This window comes from Peromyscus maniculatus, chromosome 8 (assembly GCF_049852395.1).
Source record: "Peromyscus maniculatus bairdii isolate BWxNUB_F1_BW_parent chromosome 8, HU_Pman_BW_mat_3.1, whole genome shotgun sequence".
NCBI classification, from domain to species: Eukaryota; Metazoa; Chordata; class Mammalia; order Rodentia; family Cricetidae; genus Peromyscus; species Peromyscus maniculatus.
The window spans coordinates 72,374,954-72,400,792 of NC_134859.1; the positions used below are offsets into that span (position 1 = coordinate 72,374,954).

The window sequence follows — 25,839 nt, forward strand, 5'->3', positions numbered from 1 at the left end:
TTATTCAAATTGCCTTCTTAACTCATGAGATTTACTGATGTCCTATCACCGGATAAAGGATAACTGATGAAATGTAAGAATAGAGTAATAGTTTTTTTTCATACATTCAACATGATTTTACTCTAAAATGTCGTTTCTCATAACACATTTACGTTTGTATAAAACGGTAGTGTGCTAGGGCTGGCTTTCAAAGTGGACTGATGTGAAGCCTGTAGAAGTATAATGAAATTTAGCTGCTGCTAGTCGAGGGCTTGCTGAAATGTAAGATGATAAATGGATAGAATGTTCTCAAAGGATGCATTGATGCCCTATAATTTTTCCACTTTTCACGATTCTGTTAGAAAGCTGGTCTTTTGGAGCAGTAATATTTTTGAGTTGTTTAAATACTTTAAAGGAACCATATATTCTCTCTTGAAATGGCATGGCCGCTTGTTATTACAGGATTAAGTAACACCAACCACAACAAAAATCTCACCCAGTAATTTGCCAGTTTGAACTGGTCTCTGTGAAGCTCACTTGTACACTGTCCTGTCCCTGACTCCTGATAATGGAGTCCCACATTGCAAACACTTTTCAAAGAAACTCTTTAGTGGAGGCTGTGGAGATAGTGCAAGCAAGAGGGCCAGAATTCAGGTTCCCAGCACCCATATAAAAAGCAAAGCATGGAATCAAATGTCTGGAACTCCAGCCTGGGGAGAGGGGAGAGTGGGAGGTGAGGCGAATAGGTGGATCCCCAGATCTTGCTGGCCAGCTAGTCAGTTGGTAGGCTCTAGACTCAGTGAGAGAACTGTCTCCAAAAAGACAGTCACGATGACAATGACGTCATCAAGGACAACAAGGTAGAGAGCAGTAGAGGAAGACATCTGACTTTGGCTGCTGCTCTCCATCACAAAAGCACACACACCTTTACACACACAGATACAAATAAATATTCCAGAGTGGTTTCTCTCTCCTCTCCTAGCCCTGGAAACCCCTAAGGGGCATGTCACAGATGGCAGTCACAGGAGCCTGTCAGTTAAGTGTTAGTCCCTCAGTGATGAGAGTGAGATCTGTTGAAGGGCAGCACACACTCTAAGGTAACACACTAGGAGATGCACGTAGACGATTATTTGTGGCTTTAAGTGACCTAGATATCGGGAGGACACACACACGCTCAAGTGTGGGAGGAAGGATGCTGCTGTGGCCTTTCTGGTGGGTTCTATGGCAGAACAGCTATGCAGAAAAGAAAGTGTGGGACCACATCCATGACATCACATAAACCATTCTTCAAAGACTGATGCAATATTTTACTCTTCTCTGGGAAGCTGACCACAATTGGTTTTGATATTTTCTATGTGTATGTGATTTAGTGGGAACAATGTGTTCAGCGAGTATTAATGCGTAGTTGAAAGAAGTGTGTGTACTATAGTGGTTCAAAGTGGAAGTTCAGCCGGACCGACCAGGGCAGCATCTATTCCAGTCCCCCACCCCCTCAGGAAAAAGTGTCAACACAGAAATCTCAGGAAATCAGATGCTGGAGAGTGTCTCAAGTGTCGCAGGGACAGGAAAAGTGAGATTACTAAAGTACTATCTGAAAAATAGGCAAAATCTGTGAGCTCTCGATGGAAATGTGTGTCGTGTTATGAACTGAGAGAGCCCCACTCCCGGGAGCCTGGCTTGCTTTCTCTAACATAGTAGGTCCTCAGCCTTGAACACCCTGCAGAATCTGCCGGGGACAGGGAGGTGGCTCTGAAAATTATATTGGCTCAGATTCTTGCAAACTTTTGCTTTATGACATCTGGGATGGCGTCTGATTAGTGTTTGCTCAGTGTCTGAGAGGTTTTCAGGGACTCTGCTCTCTGGAGAGCACACTGAGAACAAACATAGCCCCCAGCCCCGCACAGTAGGCGTTACCCTTTATATCATGCCTTCTGGTAGTCTGCGCTCTGAGCGGGAAGTTACTTAAGGAAGAGTCACATAGCTAATGAATGGCAGTGGTAGGGCATTCCAGTCGGGTTTCTTCTGGACCCAGAAACCAGTCTGCCCACTGCAGCACGTCTAGTAGGAGGTACTCGGATAAAGTGAAGCAACACAAGAAGGTGGTGCTCATACTGGTGTTAGGACTCCCCGCAGAGCTGAGCCTCAGGCCCGACCGCCATGGGATCCATCCAGGCTGTGACGCCTGCCAGGGTGTCATTCTGGGCTATGGATTAGAGAGGTAATCTATGGAAGGTGGTCATATAGTTGCTAGTCAGTGTTGAGAAAGTTGATAATTGGAAAGAGAACAGAACTTCAAGAATGGAAAGAAGATGCAAGCTTGTAAGTAGGATGTAGGGATATGAAAATGTAAATGTATTGTGCACAGCCGAGGGAAACCGGTTCTTAGTGGAAGTCACTTGAAGTAGCAGTGGTTAGTACATACATCCTTGGTCATGGCAGAGAGAGAACAGATTAGTGTTCAGGAAGCTTTCAGTATTAGCTCTGTCCTGGTCCTTTCACTGAACAAAATAGATGAATCATTTTCACAAATCAGCAGGAAAAGAAACAACAGCAGGAGGATGGCTGACTCTGATTGCATAGGTCATTGCAGTAGACCCTCTAGCGTGGGACTCTGCAGAGGCACCACCAAGGCTTCGTTTGAACCATCCTCATTTCCATGCATGCTTCTCTGTGTACTGTGCGGGTAGTCTCGTTGATGTCAGAACGGACTGTTAGCGGTGGAGATGCGTGTGTCCCTTCTTTACTCCACTGCACAATTTCCAGTGAAACGTTAGCCGTCTGAAAGGTGGAGTGGCTGTAATTCCGAACCCAGCACCCAGGTCAAAAGCAGTTTGTTTCACTTTGTGGAGACACTCTCTTCCTATGTGACCCGGGCTAACCTTGGAACCCCGGGTTCTCAGTGGCTGGGACCACAGGTGTCTGCCACCACACCAGCTCTCTTAACAGGACCCTGTAACTTTGGAATCCTTTCAGTTTTCCATTGGTCAGTAGCCCTCTGAGGGGAATGCATGACTGTTCTGTCGCACCTCCATGTTTAGTGGTGGGGCCTGATTTGGGGGAAGCTTTCCCAACATGGAAGACTGTGGTTCATTGTGGTAATACGTAATGTTCTTTTTCTTAAGCAAAGTGAAACCACCTCCACAAATTTCCCCGAGCAAATCGATGGGTGGCGAGTTTTGCGTGGCGGCAGTGTTTGGGACCTCCAGGTCGTGGTTTGCCAACAACGCAGGTCTGAAACGTGAAAAAGGTACGTGCTTTGCTGGTGCTCGGCTTGGCCCTGCTGCGCTTGCCTCCTAGGTCACGGGGTGACTGTTAGTTCTTACTAAAATAAAATTAGGTCCACTTCTTTCTTTTTATCTATCATGTCTGGCCTTAACTAATCAAGTCTCTCCAAGAATTAAAACTATTTTCTCACACAAATGGGAAATGAATTTACCATTGACTGATATTTTTATTTTCGAGACCAGGCTGTCCTTGAACTCACAGAGGTCTATCAGCCTTTCTAATGGTGCTATTATATTTGTGTTCGTTCTCTCTCTCTCTCTCTCTCTCTCTCTCTCTCTCTCTCTCTCTCTCTCTCTCTCTCTCTCTCTCTCTCTCTCTCTCCATTGCACATTTGATCTCAGGACTGTCTATTTTGTACCCATTCTGTTACTTTCAGGTTTTGTACCAGCTAATTTCATAGTATTGTCTCTGAAGTAGGAAGGAGAAAATTCTGTAACGTCGGGACCAACCAATCCCACTAATGTTAGTTACTGTTAGCTAAGGTATATGTTGTGCTTCTGCGTGGGACCTGTGTGCATGTGAATGCATTTGCCTGCAGAGGATGGCCAGTCCCCTGGAGCTGAAGTTACAGGTGGCTATGAGCTGCAGGCTATGTGCTGGGGACTGAATTCACCCCTCGGCAAGAGCAGCAGGTGCTCTCAATTGCCGAACCATCTCTCTGATTCCTGCCAATTATTATTATAAAATAATAATAATAATAATAATAATAATAATAATAGTAAAACAACAAAATCTCCAAGCCCCCCAAAATAAAACAGAAATGCCAGACTGTTCTTGAGAAATAAGTGTCATGGTCTCCTTTGAGTTGTTGGGATTGCTATGTTCTTCTTTGCTTTTAACTTAAAATTTTTTTAAAAAATTTTAAGTGTATGACTATTTTGCCTTCATGTGTGTATGTACACCAAGTGTATGATGGGATCCATGGAAGTTGGAAGGGGGCTTTGGACCCTCTGGAACTGGAGTTAATTTGGTGAGCCACGTGGGGGTGCTCAATTGCTCTTCACCCCTGAGCCATCTCTCCAGCTCCAGCTGCTGTGTTTTTAACCTGCTTTGATCACCGGGATCAATACCTAGAATCTTGGTGTAATTATTGTCTTGGTATGTGATTTGTTATCATGTATATATTTTTTCTTTTTCCAGTTACAAGGCTTGAACCTAGGACCTTTCCTATGGTCTCTGTATAGAAGAGAATGTTTACATTCATATACCTAGTAAACAGTTTTGAGTACTTTATTGTGATTCATTTAGGTCACATACTGGCCTGGCCCTGGCTAGTTCCACAGTTGGTTTTGTTCTTGGCAGAAGCGGCTCCTCTCCATGCTCTCTGTTGGCAGTCAGACCCCAGCCGTTTCCCTGGCTATCCCCTTTCAGTGACCACTCCCTTGTAAAAGGAGCCTAGCACAGCAGGTGCCTTCCCAGTCAGCAAGGACACTGTAGAGGAGGCAAGCCTCCCATTTTCTTATCCCATCTTTATTTTTTTGTTAGTACCTTTGGTTTAATGATGCTATCGGAAGGACTTTTTGTTACTCATTAAAACCTTCAGCAAAGCTCCATTTCAAACGGGTCTCCCTTCTGTCCTAATTACCCCTTTTGCTTGCTACTGTCATTGGCCAGTCTCTCAAATCAGCTGTAATGGATTCATCTGACACAGAGATAAGATGACCCACACAGCGTTCATAAGTGATCTTAAGTCCTCCTCGGCTTACTGTAAAACATGAGATTCAGCACCGAGCCTGCCCGGGCCGTGTGTACATGTATATGCCCTATAAAGTCCTTTGATTTACATCCATACCAGCACTGATTTCTCTGTGGATCGCTGGCCTTCCTTTTCCACAGGAGCCAGTAATCCCATTGAGAAATGGACCAAGAACTAGTTTGAGGAGGCTCTTTACTTTTTTTTTTTTTCTTATTTCTGGTTCACAGGCAAATTGAGAGAAAGCTAAAGAAAATTTCTGGCTGTTCCTTGGCTCACTTGTGCTCAGCCTGTGTTGGGAGAGTGCTGTATTTATTTCAGCTGATGGCCTTGCACCACAGACAAGTGTTTTTGTTTGTTTTCATTCAGATGTTAATATTTAAGTTTGCTGTTTGTGTGCGTGAGTGTGTGCGTGGGTATGTGTGTAGAGGCCCCAGAGGTGGATGTTGGGTGTCCTGCTCTATTTTTTCAGCCTTGTTTGGTTGAGTCAGGGTCTTCCTGAACCTGGAGCTCATTTGGTGACCAGGGAGTCCAGTGATCCTCACTTTGCATCCCTTTTCAGCACGGACATTACAGGCTCATGTTTGACTGTGCCCATTCGTGTTTTTTGTTTTTATTTTGGGTGGTTGGGTTTCTTTGTTAGTTTTGGATTTCAGTGGATTCTGGGGCTTGAGTTCATAGTCTCGTGTCTGCACAGCAAGCACTCTTCACTGTTGAGCCCCCCCCCCCCCCCCAATGAATTTACGTCTTCCAGGAAACATAGTTGAACTGTTAGGATGACTTAGTTCCACACCTAGCTTTTCATGCAGGTCAGATGTTCAAGCCAGTGCAGTTCAACCTTATTACATAGATTATTCATTTTCAGGTAATCCTCCCATGTTCTACTCATGTCATTTATTTTCCATAATATGTGGGATAATAAATAAGATAGGAAATTCAAAATTTTATAACATAGTGTTTAGCTGTATTACAGTTTTGAACATCATGGTATCATTATTGAAACAAATTGATTTATATTTTAAAATGTAGTGGTGTGTTCACTGGCATCTGCTTACGCAAGGCACCTTCAGAGAATGTGCAGATGCCACGGGACAGAGCTCTTACGATTTTCTTCTGGCGGCCCAGGTGCAGACAGCAGGGTCAATAATGTAAAACTCTTGCTGTGATCTTTCTCTGCCATCATTACATGTCTTGTTCTGATTCTCTGTTTGCAGATCAGTCCAAACAAGTTGTAGTTGAATCTCTTTACATCATCAGTTGCTACGGGACCTTAGTGGAGCACATGATTGAGCCCCGACCACTCAGTACTGCTCCCAAGATAAGTGATGACACACCACTGGAGATGATGACGTCACCCCGTGCCAGCTGGACACTTGTTAGGTACTCCTCTCTTCCTCCTTCCCCACCACATGAAAGAATAAAAATGTACCCTTTGTGAAATCTCAACATACATACCTGTGAAATTTATCTACTCACAGTCATACGTACTTGTATATATAATTTCCCTTCTTGCCCTTGTCACCAGAATTTTGTACAAATGGGTTTATACACTGTGGTCTGGGAAGACTTTAGTCCATTTCTTTTTTATTGGCCATGGTCTACATGCAGTACAATGCAGGCACTGCACTCATGTGTGCACCCTTCTGCAATCACTTTTCCTCATCAGGTAAATGAATCCTGGACCATTTCCCTCCAGCTCTACCCAACCACTACTAGCTTACTTTGTATTGCCTGCCTTTGCCTACTCTGGTCTCTAAATAATGGAATCATGTAATATGTTATCTTTTGTGTCTGATTTCTTTCACTTAGCATATTTTGAAGTTCTGTATTAATGCAGTGTATGAGAATTCCATTCCTTTTAATAGCTACTATATAGGCATACCACATTTTGTCTATCCATTCATTAGCTGGAGGCCATTTTTGCTCTCTAGCTGTCACTAATATTGTTGCTGTAAATATTCAAATGCAGAATTGTGCATGATGATATTTTGCACTGTCTCAGGGGATGTAATCAGAGATTACAATCTCTCTTTGAACTTTTTATATTTTTGATTGTGAGCCTAGCCTTTAATGGAGAGAGCTCTCCAGCCCATTTGAACGTCTTGTTCTTTGTTTCTCGTGTGTGCATTTCTTCCTCTTGTGTTTCCTTTATTCCAGTCTCACGTGCTCCTTGAAAGTAATGCTGTTAAGGGAAATAGGAACTAATACCAAGAGATCCTAAGGTATCCTTTAAAGTGATCCTCCAGGATGCAATGGTTAGGCACTCAGGAAGTGTTTAAGAATCATCTCAACTCACGTAATGAGTAGAATTTTTATAAGCTAGCGTAGAAGAAGAAATGAAACCTGGAATAAAACCCACTTAATATAGTAAATTGTGCAAGGGAGAAAAACAATCACCCGACATGTATGAAAGGAAACAGATAAAAATGGATATGAAAATGACCCCTCTCCTTTTGACATTTTAAAATATTCTATTGATTTTTTTTTTCTCATGGCTCCAGCATTCTTTACTAGTACTCACTATGCGGGATAGATCTGATCAATATCTGATTTATCAAGCTTATTTAAAATTCAGCAGATCTAATTAAACTTACTGCAGTCTCACTGTTGAAATAGCTAATTCAATGCAAAGTAAGTTGTCCATTTACACAGCTACTTTTTTAAAAGATCACTTTTACATACTTTGTTTCAAGTTGAAGATGTCTAACACTGGTCAAAAATTAGATAAAATGGCATCTCTGTAATTGGCATTTGAATACTGCTCCTCTCTTTTTTGTCTTTCTTATCTAGCTGATTACAGTCTAGTTCTGATAAGGTAATGTTGGCTCCTTGCTATCTGTGCGGCACATTGCCACCTTTTTAGTTTGTAAAGTTCCTGGCCTTGTATGTCAAGTTAAAGAGCATCGATCTTAATGATTACACATTCATTTTAATGCTCAGAAGTCGTGAGAGACTCTATCAGGGTCTGTGAGTGATTTACATCCCATCTATGAAGCTTAAATATTAATATTCTTCTGCTGTTTCCTTAGAACGCCTCAGTGGAACGAACTGCAGCCACCATTTAATGCGAATCACCCTCTGCTCCTGGCGGCGGAAGCGGTGCACTATTACCAGCTCCTGCTCGCTGGCTGTAAGTACTTCTCATCGCTTTACTTTTTCTTCTGTTCTAATTCTGCTTCCATATGTTCGTTTCTGAATTTGCAGACTTTCAAAGCATATTTGCGTATTAACAGTCCATGGGCCGTAGTTCTTAACAGCTGCCACTTTCCTTCCCACGAACCATAACTATGCAGAAGTTTGGGGGAAAAATCAACAAAACAACAACCCACAAAACAAAGCAAACTACCTAGAACGTGTGAGCTAGCAGGCTACGGAGAGCAGCTTCCCAGAGCCTGGGACCTGTTCCTAAGTGAATAAAAAGAAGCACTCCATCACAGGACACCACCATAGCAGCTTCTGCCTGTTGTGGAGCTTTATGTGGACTCCTTGATGGGCTCAGCCTGATTGGGTTTTTGTTTGTGTTTGATGCTGGGGATCAGGCCTTGCACGTGCTTGTGAAGGTGTACCCCTCAACTGAGCTGGTTTCCTTGTGTCCCATTGCTATTTGTAGATATTGATGTTTATCCAGCCAGATACTTTTATTTTTAATATGGGAAGCATGAAGAGACAATTTAATATTTATTATCCAGTTTGTCTTCATAGAATTAAAAATGCTTTACAATTATAATTCAATTGGGAAGAATATACTGAATCCTAATTGAGCCTGATGGCTCTGAGCACTGCAGGCCCTTAGAAACTTCCTAGAAATCAACAATGACAGATTTTTAATGGTAGTTGTTGTGCTTAGCAATTATGCAGCTTGAGTTAAAATAGTTGTAGAGCTGTTTTATTTCATTTTATAATGTGTTACATATTATGCTGGAATCAGGAACAATTTATAGGCTTTGTTCTACAGTTATGAAACGCCATAAACAATAAATAGTTGGCAGTCTTATTCCTGTACATTTGAACTCGGCTTTTTCTAGCACATATTTGTCAAGTGCCTACTATGTGTCGGGTACTTGCGGTATAAAGGGTAGTCAGTTAGTGCTTCTAGCCCCAAGCTACTCACTGTCCAATGCAAGAGACAAATGCAAGTCAGAAACACTGGGATACATTTCTCTGGAGAATCTTGCCTTCAGGACTGCTCTGAACTGAAGGCAGTGGGGGAGGTGGAGAAGGGCAGCATGGTGGAGGGGGAGATGTGGAAAAGGATGCAGAGATTTGCCATTTTCAGTTTTTTAAATCATATTGATAGATGATACAGGACAAATGTGGCATATATGACTTCAAAGAAAAATTGTGAGCTTTTTTTTTTTTTTTAATTACTTCTTTCCTTTTTTGTTTTTTTGTTTTTGAGACAGGGTTTCCCTGCATAGCCCTGGCTGTCCTGGAACTAGCTCTGTAGATCAGGCTGGCCTTGAACTCACAGAGATACACCTGCCTCTGCCTCCCAAGTGCTGGGATTAAAGGCGGGCACCACCACTGCTCAGTATCACTTCTCAATAAAAGGCAAACCCCCTAATCATTGAGTTCTTGTTGACTCAGCTGATCCTGGCTCCATTTGTTGTTTTGATGCCTGTTACTTCTGATTAGCTGACAGTGTAAGTCTGAAGTATCTAAAAAGATAAAGGAAAGTTAAAAACCATGCTGCATCTCTTCATTTTTCATACCAGTCATAAGCTGTTTGATACCAGTGACTTTAGCTGCCTCTAACACTTTTGTCCAGTTTAATGAAACTCACTACTGCTGCTGATAGCCATCCATCGAGTGCTTTCATGCATGGTGATGACACCATCCGAGTTGCTGTGTGTGTTGAACGTAGGGCCCTGCACATAGTAGGTCAGTATAGACCACTTACCTTCTCCTAAGTCTCCCTTCAGCACCACTGGATGGCAGTTTTAGAAAGCTCACTCCTCTGGCAGCTTTGCAGCAGGATGCTTAGAAGAAAGGGATAGGGATTGGGCAAATAGTTTTTAAACAAGGCAAGATCTTCATCTATACAGGCCTGTAAGATGCAGGCTTGGCCTAAGCACCTTTACCAACTGGACCTCTGTTTGGCTTCTGTTGTCTCTTTATATGGAATGGTACCGATGGGCCTGGCTTTTAAAGTTTTACACACACACTCACTGGCCTGCTGGTGTGTTACGTAACCGAAGCTGCTAGCTGAAGAATTCGGACATTTGGGATACAGTGTAATAGGGGCGGTACTGGTGGTGGTGGTATAAACAGTGCCTTTACTTCCCCTCTGGAAAACTCCTTGTCTGTAAGTCCCCTCACAGAAGCCATTTGGAAGGATACTTGACTCCTGCAACACACATTTACTATTTCTGGTGCTGTGGGTGTTTGTTTTGTTTTACTGACCCAAGTTTAAAATCACCTTTGAACCTAGGGGCTTTCCATGACGTGTGGTAGAACCCTCTCTGCAATGTGCTGGGCTCTGGGATTGGTCCTCAGCAATGATGGGGACATCATTGTCCCCTTTATTTTCCAACTTAAAGACTTTGATAAATATCCTTTAAAACTATTTTTAATTGAACTCCAGAGTCCTACTGTAAACTTCACAAATGTTACAGTTTTGTTTTTTGGGTGGTGGTTGTTGTTGTTTTTTTTCTGTTTTTTGTCTTTTGAGCCATTGAAAAAGTGTAGCAAACTTGCACAAACTCCGGCAATGATAGAGTAATAGGAAAGAGTGATGTAAATAGAAAGAGGAAAGAGACTGTCTCAGGGAGAAGAGAGCAGCCCAGAAGGACCCCCAGTCATCCTAACAGATACCCTGTTCTCCGTAAACACTTTGATCCACACTGTAGCAAGGCCGCAGCTGAGGAGAGAAAAGCCTGATGACTCCTACCCACCTTTAAGACAAAGCAAGCAAAGCCCCCACATTCTGTGTTCCTCATCATTGTAGCTTCTCCTTCTGTTCAAGAAAATGCCACATTGGGGAGTCCTGACAGTGGAGGCCTCTGTGTTCGTGGTGACCGGATCACATTCCAGTAGTTCCTCTGGATGTCACAGTGCAGGGTGAGATGGCACCAGAGTCAGTAGTCTTGTTGAACCATTGAAGACTGCCATTTTTAATCATTTTTAAAAAGTGTAATATATGATGAATTTATATGTTGAAATTAAATGTGCAGATGGTAATCTTGCTGTTTAGGTCAGTAGAGGTGAAAGTCAAGAATATATATATTCTTTTGGACATAAAATTATTGATGAAAATGTTATTGAAATTATTGTAGAGCTGTAGAGATGACTCAGTGGTTAAAAGCACTTAGTGCTCTTCTAGAGGACCTGAGTTCAATTCCCAGGACCCACATCAGGAAGTTTATAAATGCCTGTAACTCCAGCTCCAGGGGATTCAACTCTCTGTTCTGGCTTCCAAAAATATGTGCACACGGCGTGCGTTTGCGCGCGCGCGCGCGCACGCGCGCGCACACACACACACACACCTTCCTAAATAAAATAAATTTATAAAAAATATAAAATAAATTTTTTTGTTGAGATTAGGGATTTATTGTTGATATTTTATTTTTCTTTCAAAATCAAACTCACTTCATTGTAGTGTATTCCTTTGACAAAGCTGAAACTAACCTTTACATTAGAGCTTTGTGTACTACTCCAAAGGACACAGTAACTTTTTCTTTAGTCTTCTTTGGACCTTAATACAAGTTAAAAAAAAAAATGTCAGGAATCACTAGAGTCTAAGCATCTTTATTCCCCAATAAATTGTGTTCTGCTGGCCCAGCACAGAGAATCCTTAGCATTTAAAGGATTTTTCATTCCAGTTCTAACTTACATGTAAATTTTAATGTCACTGTTTTTGCAGTTCAGTAGAGTGAACATTGGTACTCCAGACACAGAATGGTTGGTTCTCCCTGCGCGCGCACGCGCGCGCACACACACACACACACAGATTGTGAGAGCATTCACATCACTTGTCTGTGATTGACATTGTCAGTGCCAGGGAAAAACAGCTAAATATGCAGCAGTTTTTTTCTGAGCTGCTCTCAATGTCGTGTTCTATTAGTCTGACATCCTGGATTGCATTGCTGCTGTGGTATGTACCAAGGATGGTGGAGGCACTCAGCAATGTTTCCTTGCATTGTCCATTATAAATATTTGCCCAGCACTGGGAGAGGTGGAAAAGGAAGACTAAAATGTTTTTCTCTTGTAGAGGAAACTTGTAATGTAGGACTTATTTAAAGAGTATTTATAGTCCATTGTTGGCTATAGGGTGTGTCATGCTGCCCTGTCCAGATCGACTCAAATAGTGTATTACATTTGAATATTTCTCTATTGAAACTTTTTCAGTTGGCATGTGCCATTTCCTAGAGAGATTATTTCCATGAAATGGTGTTTTTCTGTAAGAAATTAAAGTTTGAGACCTCTAGGGCCTCATTTGGACTATATGTGTGTTCTATAGCTTGTGAAATTGTTGATTGCCATTCTAAAAATGGCATGAAATAGTTGCTGTGAATTATGTAGATTTGAAAGTTTGGATTATATCAACCCCTGGACTTAGCATACCTGCTTTCATTTATTTCCAGGTCTTTACCCAGATCATCAGAATAATTTTTGTATATGCAGATCACATTCCTATCATTACTTTTTTATGGAACTGAAATGAAATAAACGGAAGGTGTCTATAAAAAGAATCATCTAACCTATTAGTATCTGTTAATGTTACAGAATCCCACGTGTTTTCTTACAGAAGCTCACTGTCATATTGGAGTGTTTGATGGCCTACTATTTTTCCAAATATAGTTCTGAGTAGACTTTTTTCCATTGATGATATTAATATTTATTACAGTGAATTGGCAGATTTAACTGGTACAGACATTGATTATGATAAAAAATATTATACAGAAGTTTGTAGGCCATTAAGATCTGTGCATATGATGTCATTTACTCTGTTCCGGTTATATTTACAATTTTTAAATAGATCCTGCTGCCATAGGCACATAGGAGGCTAGAAATAGAGGGTACTAGCAATACCTGTTCACCATTTTCTCCAAAAATGTAGGGCTGGACCCTACTTGCAGGGCCTGGCTTACCTGCAGTGACGTAACGCGTTGATGTTGGCAGGCTCCCGGCTTGACGTGCCGTCGCTTCCATCAGTGAGGTTAATTGCTAATAAATGACTAAATGGGAATTTAGGGGAATGCTGCAGCCGTCTGCTCTGTTAGTGGGAGCAGGCGCTCTGGCGCCATTTCAGGATCACTATTTGTACGTGTCTGTCAGAGCTAGAATACAGCCATTTCTCTCAGTTTCAGCCTTCTCTATAGAATTTCTGTCAATTGTTTGACTCCATTAAGTGTGCAGAGGAAATAAAAGCCCGAACAAGCAATCCACCAGGGGCTATGGATAGACCCTTTCTTTGTCCATCCTCAGAGCACTGCATTAGGTCTCATTATCCATTTATAATAAGTGACCTCTGCCCTCTGGGTCACAGAAAAATATTGTGTGCTTTTCTGTCACATAGGGCACCTTTCTCAGCCGTCATAAAACAATGTGATGTCTTATAGTTCAGAGGACGAGTTTACACCAAAGGTTTTTACACAAATACACAGCCTTGTGCCAAGTCAGTCTGGCCAGTTTTCCCCTTGCTCTTGGCTGATTCTGAAATGGGCCAGTGGGAGCCTAATGTGAGGAATGTGAACAGTATTCTGTGTCTATACTTTCTCATTCTAATTGAAAATTTTTTGTTTTCTTGAAGTGGTTTATTTCCCACTCTGGTTTTGCATTGACTGATACAGAAATACACACTGTCTTAGATACAGTCAGTGGATTGAGTCATTAGCCATCATAGACTCAGGATTGCTCTTGAGAGTGTTGGTTATTGATTATTGACTCTTAAAATCCAGACTTTTGCCCCAGCCACTAGTGACCCTCTCTCCCACTGAGGAGTTTGGAAAGCTCCAGGTTTCTCTTGTGCTGTGAACTTGGAGCAGCCGCCAGGAAAGCACTGCATAGCTAATGGTTTTATTCCCAGGTCAGAGTTCATAGACAGACCTGGGTAGGAAGGAGAGAGAGAGAAGAGTGGTTATGGCTTCAGCAGGACCATGAGCCCAAGCACAGGTTTTTTTCTCTCCAAACCAGTCACAGAAAACCTGAGAGTTGTTAGCATTCTCTCCATGACAAGAATTAATATATTAACTGGATTATAGCACTGTTTGACAAACTGCTTACTAATACATCAAAATTGATTGGGCATTCTGTTTTTGAATGACAAATGGCTGCATTAAGAGGAGGAGGGAAATCCATTAATTATAGCTGCTCTCAGCTATGGGGAATGTAATCATATAACTATGGATCTTGCTACAGCAAAGACCTCTCCTCCCAGCAGTGTGTCTTACATAAGCATCCACACCTCTTTGCCGATAATGGAGCAGCTTCTTGTAGCTGCTCTCCTGTAAATGACTTAACATTTTCCTGCTGTGTGAAACTATTCTGACCGATGGCACACTAATTCTTCCCTGCTACTCCAGAAAGTACCAAGAGGACCCTGTAGCTCAGCTCCTGGCCCGCATGCTCAGTTGTGCTTGCTCCGAATTTGTGTCGACTTTTGTGTCGACTCTTGTGCAACTCGGCACAGAGGGAAGGGCCTTTGTTTGGGAGTGGGAAATTTGGAAAGAGGTGGTCATGTTTTCCTAAATGGTTCCTCGAGTTAGTAGTTTCTGTGCCTCTGGTTTCTCATCTTTATAATTAAGCAGTGAAAACCCCCTTTGCAACCGTAAGAACTTTCATGATCTCTGCCCAAGATTCTTGAACTTGTCCTCAAACAGAAATTCAGAACCTAGGAGGCTGGAGCACTGGCTCAGCAGTTAAGAGCATTTATTGTTCTTGCGGGGCGGTGTTGGCCCACACCTTTAATCCCAGCACTCGGGAGGCAGAGCCAGGCGGATCTTTGTTAGTTCGAGGCCAGCCTGGTCTACCAAGTGAGTTCCAGAAAAGGCGCAAAGCTACACAGAGAAACCCTGTCTCGGAAAAACAAAAATAAAACAAAACAAAAAAAGAGCATTTATTGTTCTTGTAGAGGACCTGTGTTCTTTTCTCAGCACCCAAGTGGCCGCTCACAGCCATCTGCAGGCACGCACATAGTGCACATACATGCATTCGGGCAGAACAACCAACCATACACATGGAATTAGACAAACCTTTAAGTAAGTCAGGACCTTACCCAGTGAAGGACATAGCTCCGCAGGCACTGGAGGGGATTCTCATTACTCTCTGCCTTTATGTTCTAATGGGAAATATTGATATCTAGCTAATGATGTCGTAGTATAAAATAGTGGAGTCAAAGGTAACACATTTTAAACAGTAGAGTCATACTTTCCTTTATCCCTAGGGATACTAGTGTTAGGGGGCTTGTCAGTGTTTATAAGTCAGCAGTAGAACTTTTAGCAGAAGGGAACCCCTGGGTTCCATCCCCTAATAATGCCAAGATAATGATAATGATAGTAATCATTCAAAACTTGGCTGTATTCTTGCCTCCTTTTAAAACTGGAAATTAATGAGCCCTCTGTTGTAGGATTGTTAGATAAGTGAGATTACTCCTTTAAAACGCTTATCTCGTAGCTTCCATAAGACAAGAGATGTAATGGTAGCTATTGTTAGAAGCCATGGTGGTCAACCGTGTGTCCCTGCTTCCTTTTGAAGTCCTTGGCTTTGACAGTTCCCAGGACTTTATAACAGACACAGCCGAGTGTGGCAGCCAACGACACTCTGTGGTAATGCAGCAGCAGCAGCAGCAGCGCAAAGAACGTATCTGTGTCAGGTTTCATCTTTTCAGATCTCTACTATTCTGTGCATTTTCTGAAGTACTGAGCAAAAACTATTTATCAATTCTTATCTAAAATGCAAATTCAGTGTTCCTCTTCTGTCTTTATGCTTCGATCCCCTTCATTCTCCTAGTAACTTGTGAGGAGTTTTGTTTTCCTTTCGTACCGAAAGGCTAATTTCTAGAATGTTCTGTGGATGTTGGCCTTAAGACTCAGAAGCTTTACCCTAAAATGAGTAAACTCTTAACATTAAACTTCTGAAGTGTCAGAAGAACATTTGATTCTGTGTGATTATTTTTGTAATCATTTCATCAAATGAGGGAGATTGAAATGGCTTTCATTTTCATTCCATATGTTTTTGAAGTTTACAATGAAAAAAATCATATTATGCTAAATATTTGGCTAATATTTCAGCCAAAATTCAAGTTCCCTGAAGGAAAAAAGAAATGTAGGAGAGACAGAGAACATGAAGGAAAGACCAGGAAAGGAGGGATGGAGGAGGAGGGGAAAAGAAGGTTGTCAGAGGACAGAAGGCAGACGTCAGGCGGGGCTGGCTTGTGCATCAGAGCATAGGGCCCTTCCCACAGAGGCATCGAAGGCACACATAGAAGATGCCATTCTGAATTATTCGAACTGTGGCTCCCTGAATAACCTAGGCTAGTCCATATAGCTCATTCTGTAGCCAAGAAAAGCGTCAAGGTGATGATCGGTCTTCACATGAGAAGGGATTAGCTAGGTTCTTTTCAAAAATCTGAAACACTTTTGAAAAGTTTTAGGAATGGGGATACATCTTAGTTTCTGGCATGCACAAAGCCCTGGGTTTGATCCCCAACATTCCATAAAAATAAAGATTGGAAAACTAATTATAGAAATGGTCAAGTATACACAAAATATCGTAAATTGTCGTGTGGATCTGTTACCTGCCCTGTTTCCGTTTCCCGGGGAAAGTTTGGCGTGTGCATGTGCACACAGTGGGGGAGGGGAGGCTTTCTCTGTGCCTTTCCCTGTGAGCACTTCACTGTGCATCGATGATAAATTTAGAACTGCAGATGAGGTGGATACAGAGGTTTGGAGAGCTCCAGTGGCTGCCATTGTGTGACAGTAGAGAATCAAGTCTTAGAAAATGTTCTGCTTTCAGAGAGAGCTTCTGTGTTCTTAACTGATTTGTCTGGACTTAAAGGGAACACGTAGTATAGACTTAATGATTATTTAGGATTCAGAAATGCATTCCTATGTATGGGCTGAAAATATTGGTGTCTTCCAGGTCTAAAAGCGTTTCTCTCTTCATGCCAAGACAACTTTGCCTTTTTTGCTTAGGCAAGAGAAAATGTCTATTTAGGTTCTTCCTGCTGTATAATGATCTAGACTTTCCTAGAGTAGTATTAGGCAATAAACAAGTAAAGCATAGAAGAAGCTGCATTAATTCTGTGCAGAATGATTCTTGCTTTTATAAATGCTTCCCACCCTCTTCTTTTTCAGTTTGTTGTCCCCTGCTCTGTTTTGATTTGTTTGTTTTTGTGGGTGTGTTTTGTAGTGATGGTGATCAGCCCCAGGCCACTGGGTTTCCTCCAGGCAAGTGCTAGGTTATCCCAAGAGTTTGTTCTTTGTAGCAAAATCTTGATAAAGACCCATGCCCGCCCCCAGCCCGTGGTGGTGCTGTGCCTGTGCCCATGCTGTGGCGTGTTCCTGGAGGTCTGAGGGAACTTGCTAGAGTCACTTCTCTCCACCATGAGTCTCCGTAGTGGAATCAGATCGTAGGCTTGGCAGGAAACTCCTCTACCCATTGAGCCATCCCACTCGTCCCTCTTCTATCACTTTTTATGAAGTTGAGTCTCATTGTGTTGCCCAGGCAACTCACTCTGTAGACCACGATGACTTTGAACTCGCAGTCCTCCTGCCTCAGCCTCCCATGTAGCTGAGATCTCAGGTTAGTGGCTCCAGGCCCAAATGCAGCTCATGATTGTTCATAAAATTTAGGCCTGAGTGCTTCTACCTCCAAGAGGTAACCATTCCTCTCAGCTAAAACTCTTCACTATCCCACGATTGAACAGTGAGTAAAGTTGGTTTTATATGTGATGTTTTTGTAAATGTAGAAATATTAATAAGTAGATATGGATGTAGACAGTTGCACAAACAAAAGGAGAAGAGCACCTTATCTTAGAAAAACCTGTTGCTCCTAATCAGATGAGTGAGACACGTGACTGAAGACACCATGAGTCACTTGGTTTCCTACACCATGTCAGTCACCCCTCGCTGTGCACTTGATTGCTCTTCAGTTCCTGTCCTTGGCTGGCCTCGCTTGACTGACTCTATTCATTGTAGTTCTCTTAGTCCACAGCTCTGTACTAAATACCTACTTCTAGATAGGTCCATCGTTTTCACCATTTCAAATGTACCAAAGCCTGTTTAAGGAAAAGTCCTCCCTGTCCCCTATCATCCTCCCCACCTCCCAGGAAGTAAGTGGTGTGTCACTGACGTCCTGCTGCTTGCAGAAGCACACGAGGATGCAGTCTTGGGTTGCTGTTTAGACTCCACCAGCTCTAAGCGAGACTGTATAGTTACTGCAGTCAGGGTGGACTTACTTCCCAGTTATCTTTGTTGAATTAATGTGCCTTTGCTGAAGTTTGCTGTCGGGGGAGTTGCAGATGCACATATTAAGTTGGCACTGTGGACAACCTTCTAGTTGGGACTTTAGTTGCAGATGTCCTGAAGACATTGCCATGCTCTTGTTTATTCAATTCCAAGTTGCACATTGGGAGGGTTTGGAAATTTTGCTCAGCGGAGTTGCTGATCTGGCCAAGAATACCAGTCCATTAGGCTCTATTGTTTTCTTCGTTTTATGAGATCTTTACGGTCATGCTGAGTAGTAAAACGAAATTGTGAGCCCTGCCAGGCTGCCTCCAGATATCACTTGTCCAGACACACAATGTAAAATGACCTCTAGGGCAACAAGAATAACAAATGAAAGGTCCTTTAGTCATGCGATGGAAGGAGACTTTGGGAATCTGGAAGAGGAAACAGTGGAGAGAGAGGGATAAGATGTACCCGGAGTTGAAGGCTATTCAGGGAAATGTATTCTCTTATAGACAATAAGGACATGTCATTCTTCTAATTATATATTGCTGGTGACTGTTCTTCTGGGAATGTGGAAGAAAAGGAAAGTGAAACCAGAGATGTGCAATGAGTGAATGCTAGAAAACTTTAATAATTAATTAGTGAACATCTATGGTACCCCAGGGCCAGGGTGCAGGGAAGATCATTGATCCATTTAATATAAACGTGGGAGAAGCTTGTTCCTGGATGTACTGTTTCGCTGCTGTTGGGCTGTTGGGAAGCATGCCTGCTAATACACAGGTCCGCAGTGAGGAGGGCCTCCGTCAAATTCAGTGCTCTCCTTGGCGCCCCCTTCCAGTGTCTCAGCAGCCTGGGTTCTAATACTAACCATTCCTTCGGATATTTTTGGTGTGTGATTCCCCCGTTCCCCCGCTGGTGACTTTTTCCTTTTTTTCCCTTGTCATTGAAAATAACAAATTTCTGTCCCTCTGATAGGTATAAAATGACAATTTGTCTAAGTGTGTGATGTCTGGTCACTACTGTTGTGTTCCCCTCCCGGGGATGGTTGGCTCATTGGGAACTTTTTTGTTCGTTTTGCTGTTGGGTTGTTTGTTCTGGAGACTTGGCTCTCAAAGGCAGATTTTCATTTCTACAGTAAGAAACTGCATTTGCCCTCCGGTTCTCCCTGAGGTCCCAAATGCTTTCTTTCTCATCAGAAGCAGAGTTCGGTTTGGAGCGCTGTCATATTGTATGCTCGCTCCAGAAATGCTGCTTTTAATAAGAACCAAATAGATGTGAAAGTTTGTCCTTGAATGGGAGTTTATCACCGTTGGCCTTTGGGTGAACCTGGAGCAGGAGCTGTTTCATTCAAGGCAGCATGATGTCATCGAATTCAAAAAGTTCTCTGTAGCTAGAAAAAGACACATTGTTCCCTGAAATAACCTAGAGGACTAAAAACTGTTGGCACTTTACTGGCTTCTCAGGTCCTCACTGAAGACTTCAGTGAGGCTGCTTTTCATCATTGTCTGTGGTGTACGGAAAGAAAGCACTCTGGTCCTGAGTCTCAAGAGTATTAGGTATTCCTCACAAAGTTCAGTCACCAGCCTGACCTTCCTGGTTATCCTCCGAAGAGTGCATCGGACCCATACAGTGTGGATTTAAAATTTCTCAGTGTGTTCTTAAGTGGATTTAAATTCCATTCAGGTTTTCAACATAGCTTTAAAGTAGCTAGTGCTCTTTCACCTGGAGAGCGAGGTCAGTGCAGGTGAGCATGGTTGGATTTGATCAGCACCCTCCCGGATCTCAGTCTCGTTACAATTAGTTGTAGGACATGGAAAAGCCTTTTACTATCTGTGAAAGTTGGGAGCCAGACTTGGGCATCTGTCACTGCTGTGGTTGACCAGCTGTGTTTTCTAAGCTTCTGGAGCCACACTTGAGATGTTTTCTTATTGTTGCCACACATACACACACAACAGACAAAAAAAAAGAAAAAAAAATACCAGAAAAACCCTAACTGACCAAAGCAGAATTTCCTTTCGCTGATGTCACAAGCTAGAGCTACTCACTGCATATTTTGTTATGGGTTACTCTTTGCTTTATTGTCCATTTTGTGACTCATGTGTTCTTGACCTTTCAACTTTTCTACACATTGCAAATCTTTCATTTATTTAATTGCACTGGTTTTAGATACAACCATACTTTTTGTTTTCCATCTTGAAGCAATACCTATGTCCTTTTAATTTCTTTTTTTTTTTTTTTTCTGGGCCTCGATCAGAAGGACTTGGGCCCCCCACGAGCGGCCCCTTTAATTTCTTTTAAGATATCCAACTTTCTCCTGAATACTTGCAAAACACACCCAGTGCACTAAGAGGACCCATTCTCCTCCTGCTCTCATATAGAGAACACTCGTGGTAGTGCTAAAGTTTCCCTGCATCTTCCTTGGCACAGAGTACTTTTGCTGATGAAGGACTTAAGTTATTGAGATTTAGGTCTTTCTTTGGGGAGAGTTTTCAAACCATTTGATTCTATGAAATGAAAGGATTATTGTCTTTTGGTCGGCAGGTGTGTGGCAGGGAATTTGCATCCCCCTGAGGTAGTAATGACTTGCTTTTAGAACCGGACTACATCATACATGTGAAGGAGGGATTTAGCGGAACTCAGAGGTGGAGTTGGAATGTTACGTGGGTGACTGTTGGTTAGTAATGGTGACTAGTAGAGCCTGATGCTTCATGACAGAGTTAACAGCATGGAAGGTAGTGTTTTCAGTTTTCTTTAGATACGAAAAAAATTCTGTGCATGCTGATCTTTATAGTTGGCTACAGAAGACACCTCAGAAATCAAAACCAAGATTATTCCAAGTGTTCATAGAATTCAGAACATATTCTTTGACTACTGAGAAATTTTATGTGGGTGTTGGACTTAGGGACATGGTTACCAAACAATTTAATTTTACTTACTTTGTTCTATCAGTGTGGAAGCACTCTGGGCTGAGATTGACAGTATTTTGCAGAGATCAGCACTTGACAAATGTGTTTTATTTTATTTGCCCTGTGACACATGAAATACAAATATACCTACAAGCAATCATAGGTACACTCATATATCACTCTCTGACAGCAAAATACACTAGGTGGGTTTTTGTTGTTGTTTTTAAGCTGTTGTTTACTCAGTCTCTTCATATCTGCTTCCCTGAGAACACAGGCTGTAAACATTCTGATTCAGTTACCGTATGGTATAACGGTCTGTTCATCCTGTTTCTGGCATTCTCTGTTTATCAAATGTCTGCGTGTGGAGACAGTATTTTTCAAGTGCTATTCTAAAGTGAATCGACTGTGCTTCTCTTGCATGTAGTTGATAAGGTGCACTGTAAATTCCTGTAGCAAACGCTGGGGGTAAAGACGGTGAGCTTTACATCTTGACGTTCCTTCTCCTCTACTCTGGCAGTTCTGTCAATTACCTAAAAAGAGCTGATACAAACAACCAGCTAGCAAAGACTGGAGAGATGCCCTAGGGTTAACAGCATCACTGCCTTACTAGAGGTCCCAGCATCCTGTGGTGGCTCACAGCCATAACTGTGATTCCAGGGAATCGGAGTCTTCTCACCTCCGTGGGTACCAGGCACATGCGTGGTGCACATACAGACATACAGGCAAAAATACTCCTACACATGAACTAAATAAATCTCAAAAATAAAAAGGCTGATGTTGTAAAAAATGCTAACAGTTTTTCTTTAGGTAGCTGGTATGTATCTTGTTTCTTTCAAATTGGGTTTGCAAGATATACAACTTTATTTAATTAGAATCAAGAATATTCTTATTTGGGGGGCTGTCGAGATTGCTTATTGCCTTGCAGAGGACCTGGGTTCAGTTCCCAGCACCTATGTAGCATCTCATGTTTGCCTGTAGCTCTAGTTCCAAGGGATCTGTAACCCTCCTCTCACCTGGGCATGCTCTTGCATGCATGGGGCTCACATACATACACTCAGGTACACAACTACATATAAAAATTAATCAAACAAAAACTCTCCTTTTAAAATTAAAATAGTTCTTTGCAGAGCAGTGGTGACACATGGCTTTAATCCCAGCTCTCAGGTGGCACAAGTCCATGGATCTCTGAATTTGAGGCCAGCCTTTTATACAGAGTGAGTTTCAGGACATTGAAGGATACTCAGAGGAACCCTGTCTTGAGAAACCAAAAACAATAAATAAATAAAATTAAATAGTTGATTTATAGTTTATGCCTATATTATTAGAATTGTGAGAAAATCATTGATATCTTTCTAATATTGCATCTAAATTTTGTGTAAAATAGTCTGACATAATATATTTGGGGACATTTTATTCTCATTGGTACCAAGTACATGACCTAGTTCCTGATGAGATTATTGGTTATTGGTGGACACAGGCTGCCCTAGCTTCCATTTTTGTCTCTGTTCCTGTCTTGTGGTCCTCTGAACTTTGCCTGCTGCTGTAGCACATGTACCAGATGCTCTGCCCTTCCTGAACTCTATTCAGGACGATGCAGCTTTAACGGAGTAGTTGCGATCCTGTCCCCTCACTGCCACGTTCGGTGCCTGTCACTCAGCAGGATTGTTTCACTTCTAATTCTAAGGAGTGACTGGAAAGCGTATAGATTCTGCTTCAATCAGATGCCCTTTTTGGTTTTATTTTCATCCTGCTAGATTGAAAGTTTGCATGTGTTCTTCCCTGTGACCTGGTATGTCTTTTCCCTCCCTGAGACAGTGAATATAGACTACTCTACATACTAGAATTAGAGAAAGTTTAAAACATCAATAAATATAGGGGAGAAAGGAAAGCTATTCAATTAATATGGAAGATAGTTCTCCTACACTTTAATTTTTCCGTCTTCTGGTACTGCCAGAGCATCTTAATTAGGAACCTAGTGAGCAGAAGGCCGTTCTGAATCTCCATGGAAGAGTCCATCATTTAAATTCCAGATTTCCTTTTCTTGTCTTCTTTTTTCCTTCTGGTGGTTTAAAGGAGACTTATTTATCGTCACTATTTCACATATACAAAGAGTTCATTTCTGTGTTGTATATTTGGAATATTTACTACTTCCTGTGTAAAGCAGATGAGGACAGAGAGGCTCCTCCTCCACCCCACTTCCTCACCCGCCTCCCACTCCTGTGGGAAATTCCAAGCATACCCACAACCAGATAACAAGAGTGCAGCAAGCCAATAAAGTGCCAGCTCAAGACCAGTGTTGTTCCGGCCATAGTTCCACTCCATCCTCTCCTGAGACCGTCCTCGCCTCCATCGTGGCCACAATTTTATGAAGTTCTAGAACATGAAGAACATCTGTTGCTGTCAATTACTCTAGAAACAAAACTGCAGCCTTGCACTTGAAATTTTTTTCAGTGCTTATTCTGAGAGAGCTCTGACTGTATGCCACACAGTCTCTGATAATTCACATTAGGTTTTATTCTCTTGTGGAAAGATAGTTTACTCTCCTGCTTAATGCTGTATAGTCACCCCATCACATGACTCTAGCTTGACTACTCAAATCATTGTACTTAGTTTACTTCATTTTACCTGGGAAATGCTTTGTCTGCAGATATCCACATGACTCGTTACACTTCATTAAAATCTTTTTATTCCCATCTGCTCCTCACAGCATGTGCTGTCACCCAGTCTACCTTTTTGTTGTTATGGGTTTTTTTTTTTTAATGGCATTTTCTGATTTGTTTTTTGGACTAGTATTTTAATGCCCAAGTTGGCATGAACATGAAATCCTCTGCCTCTGCCTTCTTGGATTGAGATTGGACTCATAGCCATAGACATGACTACCCCATCTTTTTTTGAATACTAATTTAAGGGAGGAGAGGGAATTGAGAGTTAGTTACTCTTGGCTTTGTCTGTGGCAAGAATTTAAAAATCAAACAAAGGTGATGAGTGGTCTGGAAATGGCTGCCTTTTGGAAACACCAGTTGACTTACCATCTTTACAGTACATCCCAGAATTTGTCCCAAAATAATGTTGGAATAATGGATATGTGTTAGGATACTCTTTTATTTATGATGCCATTTGCCATAGTTGTGTGGCTTTGTGATCATTTGGGTTTCATGCTAAATATCAACGTGCCTGTGCTAGAGAACCATGATTTTGAAGAACCAGCAGTTAATGGTTTGGACTATTGCAAATCTTACATTTTGACACTATGTTTATATCTTTCCATAACCACTGAATAAGGTCCCATTTCTTTTCTTGAAATGAGTTCAGATAACTGTTTTTGTGGGCTTGTGTCTTATAAACCTTGCCTTGGGTCATACTTCACCTCCTTTGTTTGTATCTGTTTTTCCATGATTTTCATCTTTCATTACTTTAGCTTGGCATCTTCAAATAAGATTGGCATTGCCTTTACTGCTCATGGATGTATGTATTAAGCATTTCATGGAATCTGTATTAAGAATAGTTAAAATGTGCCGGGCATTGGTGACACATGCCTTAAATCCCAGCACTCGGGAGGCAGAGGCAGGCGGATCTCTGTGAGTTCGAGGCTAGCCTGGACTACAGAGTGAGTTCCAGGAAAGGCGCAAAGCTACACAGAAAAACCCTGTCTTGAAAAACCACAAAAAAAAAAAAAAAAAAAGAATAGTTAAAATGCTTTTTTTCTTTTTTAGTAGTCTGTGCTAGGGATATTTGGGGTGTAGATGTATTTACAAATATCTCTGGTAGCGGAAATGATGATGTTTCCTGTTACAGCCATGACTTTTCACTGCTCACCCTGTTCCCACTCCTTCATCCCATGTCTTTTCTTTTGCTCTGTGTCCTCTGAAGGGAGGTGGGGGGCTGGGGAGTTGTGCATTCAGCCCAGTTTTACCGAGAACTTAAAAGTGCTTTAAAAATAGGGATGGAGGGAATTCATAGACATCAGGACTGATTGTATCTGAGGTTGTGGAGATGCAGCATTTGAGTAACTGTTGGAATTCAGTGAATGTTAGAACATTTTGTTGTTTGGGCTGAGGAGCATGTGGGCTGCTTGGGTGCCTGCCCTGCATGCAGGAAGCCCTGGGTTGGATCCTAGCACTCCAGAAAGCTAGCATAGGTGCAGAGCTTTAATCCTAGCAAAGTTCAAAGTCAAGGCTGGGCTTGATAGTGTGTCCACTTAACCCCAGCACTCAAGAGGCAGAGACAGGAGGATTTCTGTAGTTCAAGGCCAGCCAGGACTACATAGTGAGACCCTGCCTCAGCTGCATAGTGACTTTGAGGCAGCCTGGCCTGCGTAAAATCTGTTTCCAGCAAACCAACGCACACTAGTAAATGAACAAAGCACCTTACTGCTTTTCCTAACTAGAGGTTCTCTTTGTAGAAGAATATAGACTAGTTTCACCTGTATCAGAGTACTAGAGGATTATAGAAATTACCCAGAATAGCCGAGAAAGATAATATTTGAGTAGATGATTTTTTTCATCGATTGAAAGTGTTTCTCAAACATCATGCCTTTTTATGCCTTCACTGTAGATATAAATAATGAATGGGTTCTTTGAATCCA

General features: G+C 42.0%; 1 protein-coding gene across 9 annotated transcripts in view; it reads left to right on the top strand.

Annotated features, from left to right (window-relative positions):
- Nucleotides 1–25,839, top strand: part of Bcas3 (BCAS3 microtubule associated cell migration factor) — a 502,165-nt gene that overhangs the window by 207,478 nt on the left and 268,848 nt on the right. For all 9 annotated transcript variants that reach the window (XM_016001738.3, XM_042282536.2, XM_006983187.4 and 6 more), the window contains 3 exons: nucleotides 3,102–3,226; nucleotides 6,172–6,337; nucleotides 7,987–8,087. In XM_016001738.3, the coding sequence (XP_015857224.1) occupies nucleotides 3,102–3,226; nucleotides 6,172–6,337; nucleotides 7,987–8,087 (392 nt within the window). The remainder of the gene's footprint in view (nucleotides 1–3,101; nucleotides 3,227–6,171; nucleotides 6,338–7,986; nucleotides 8,088–25,839) is intronic.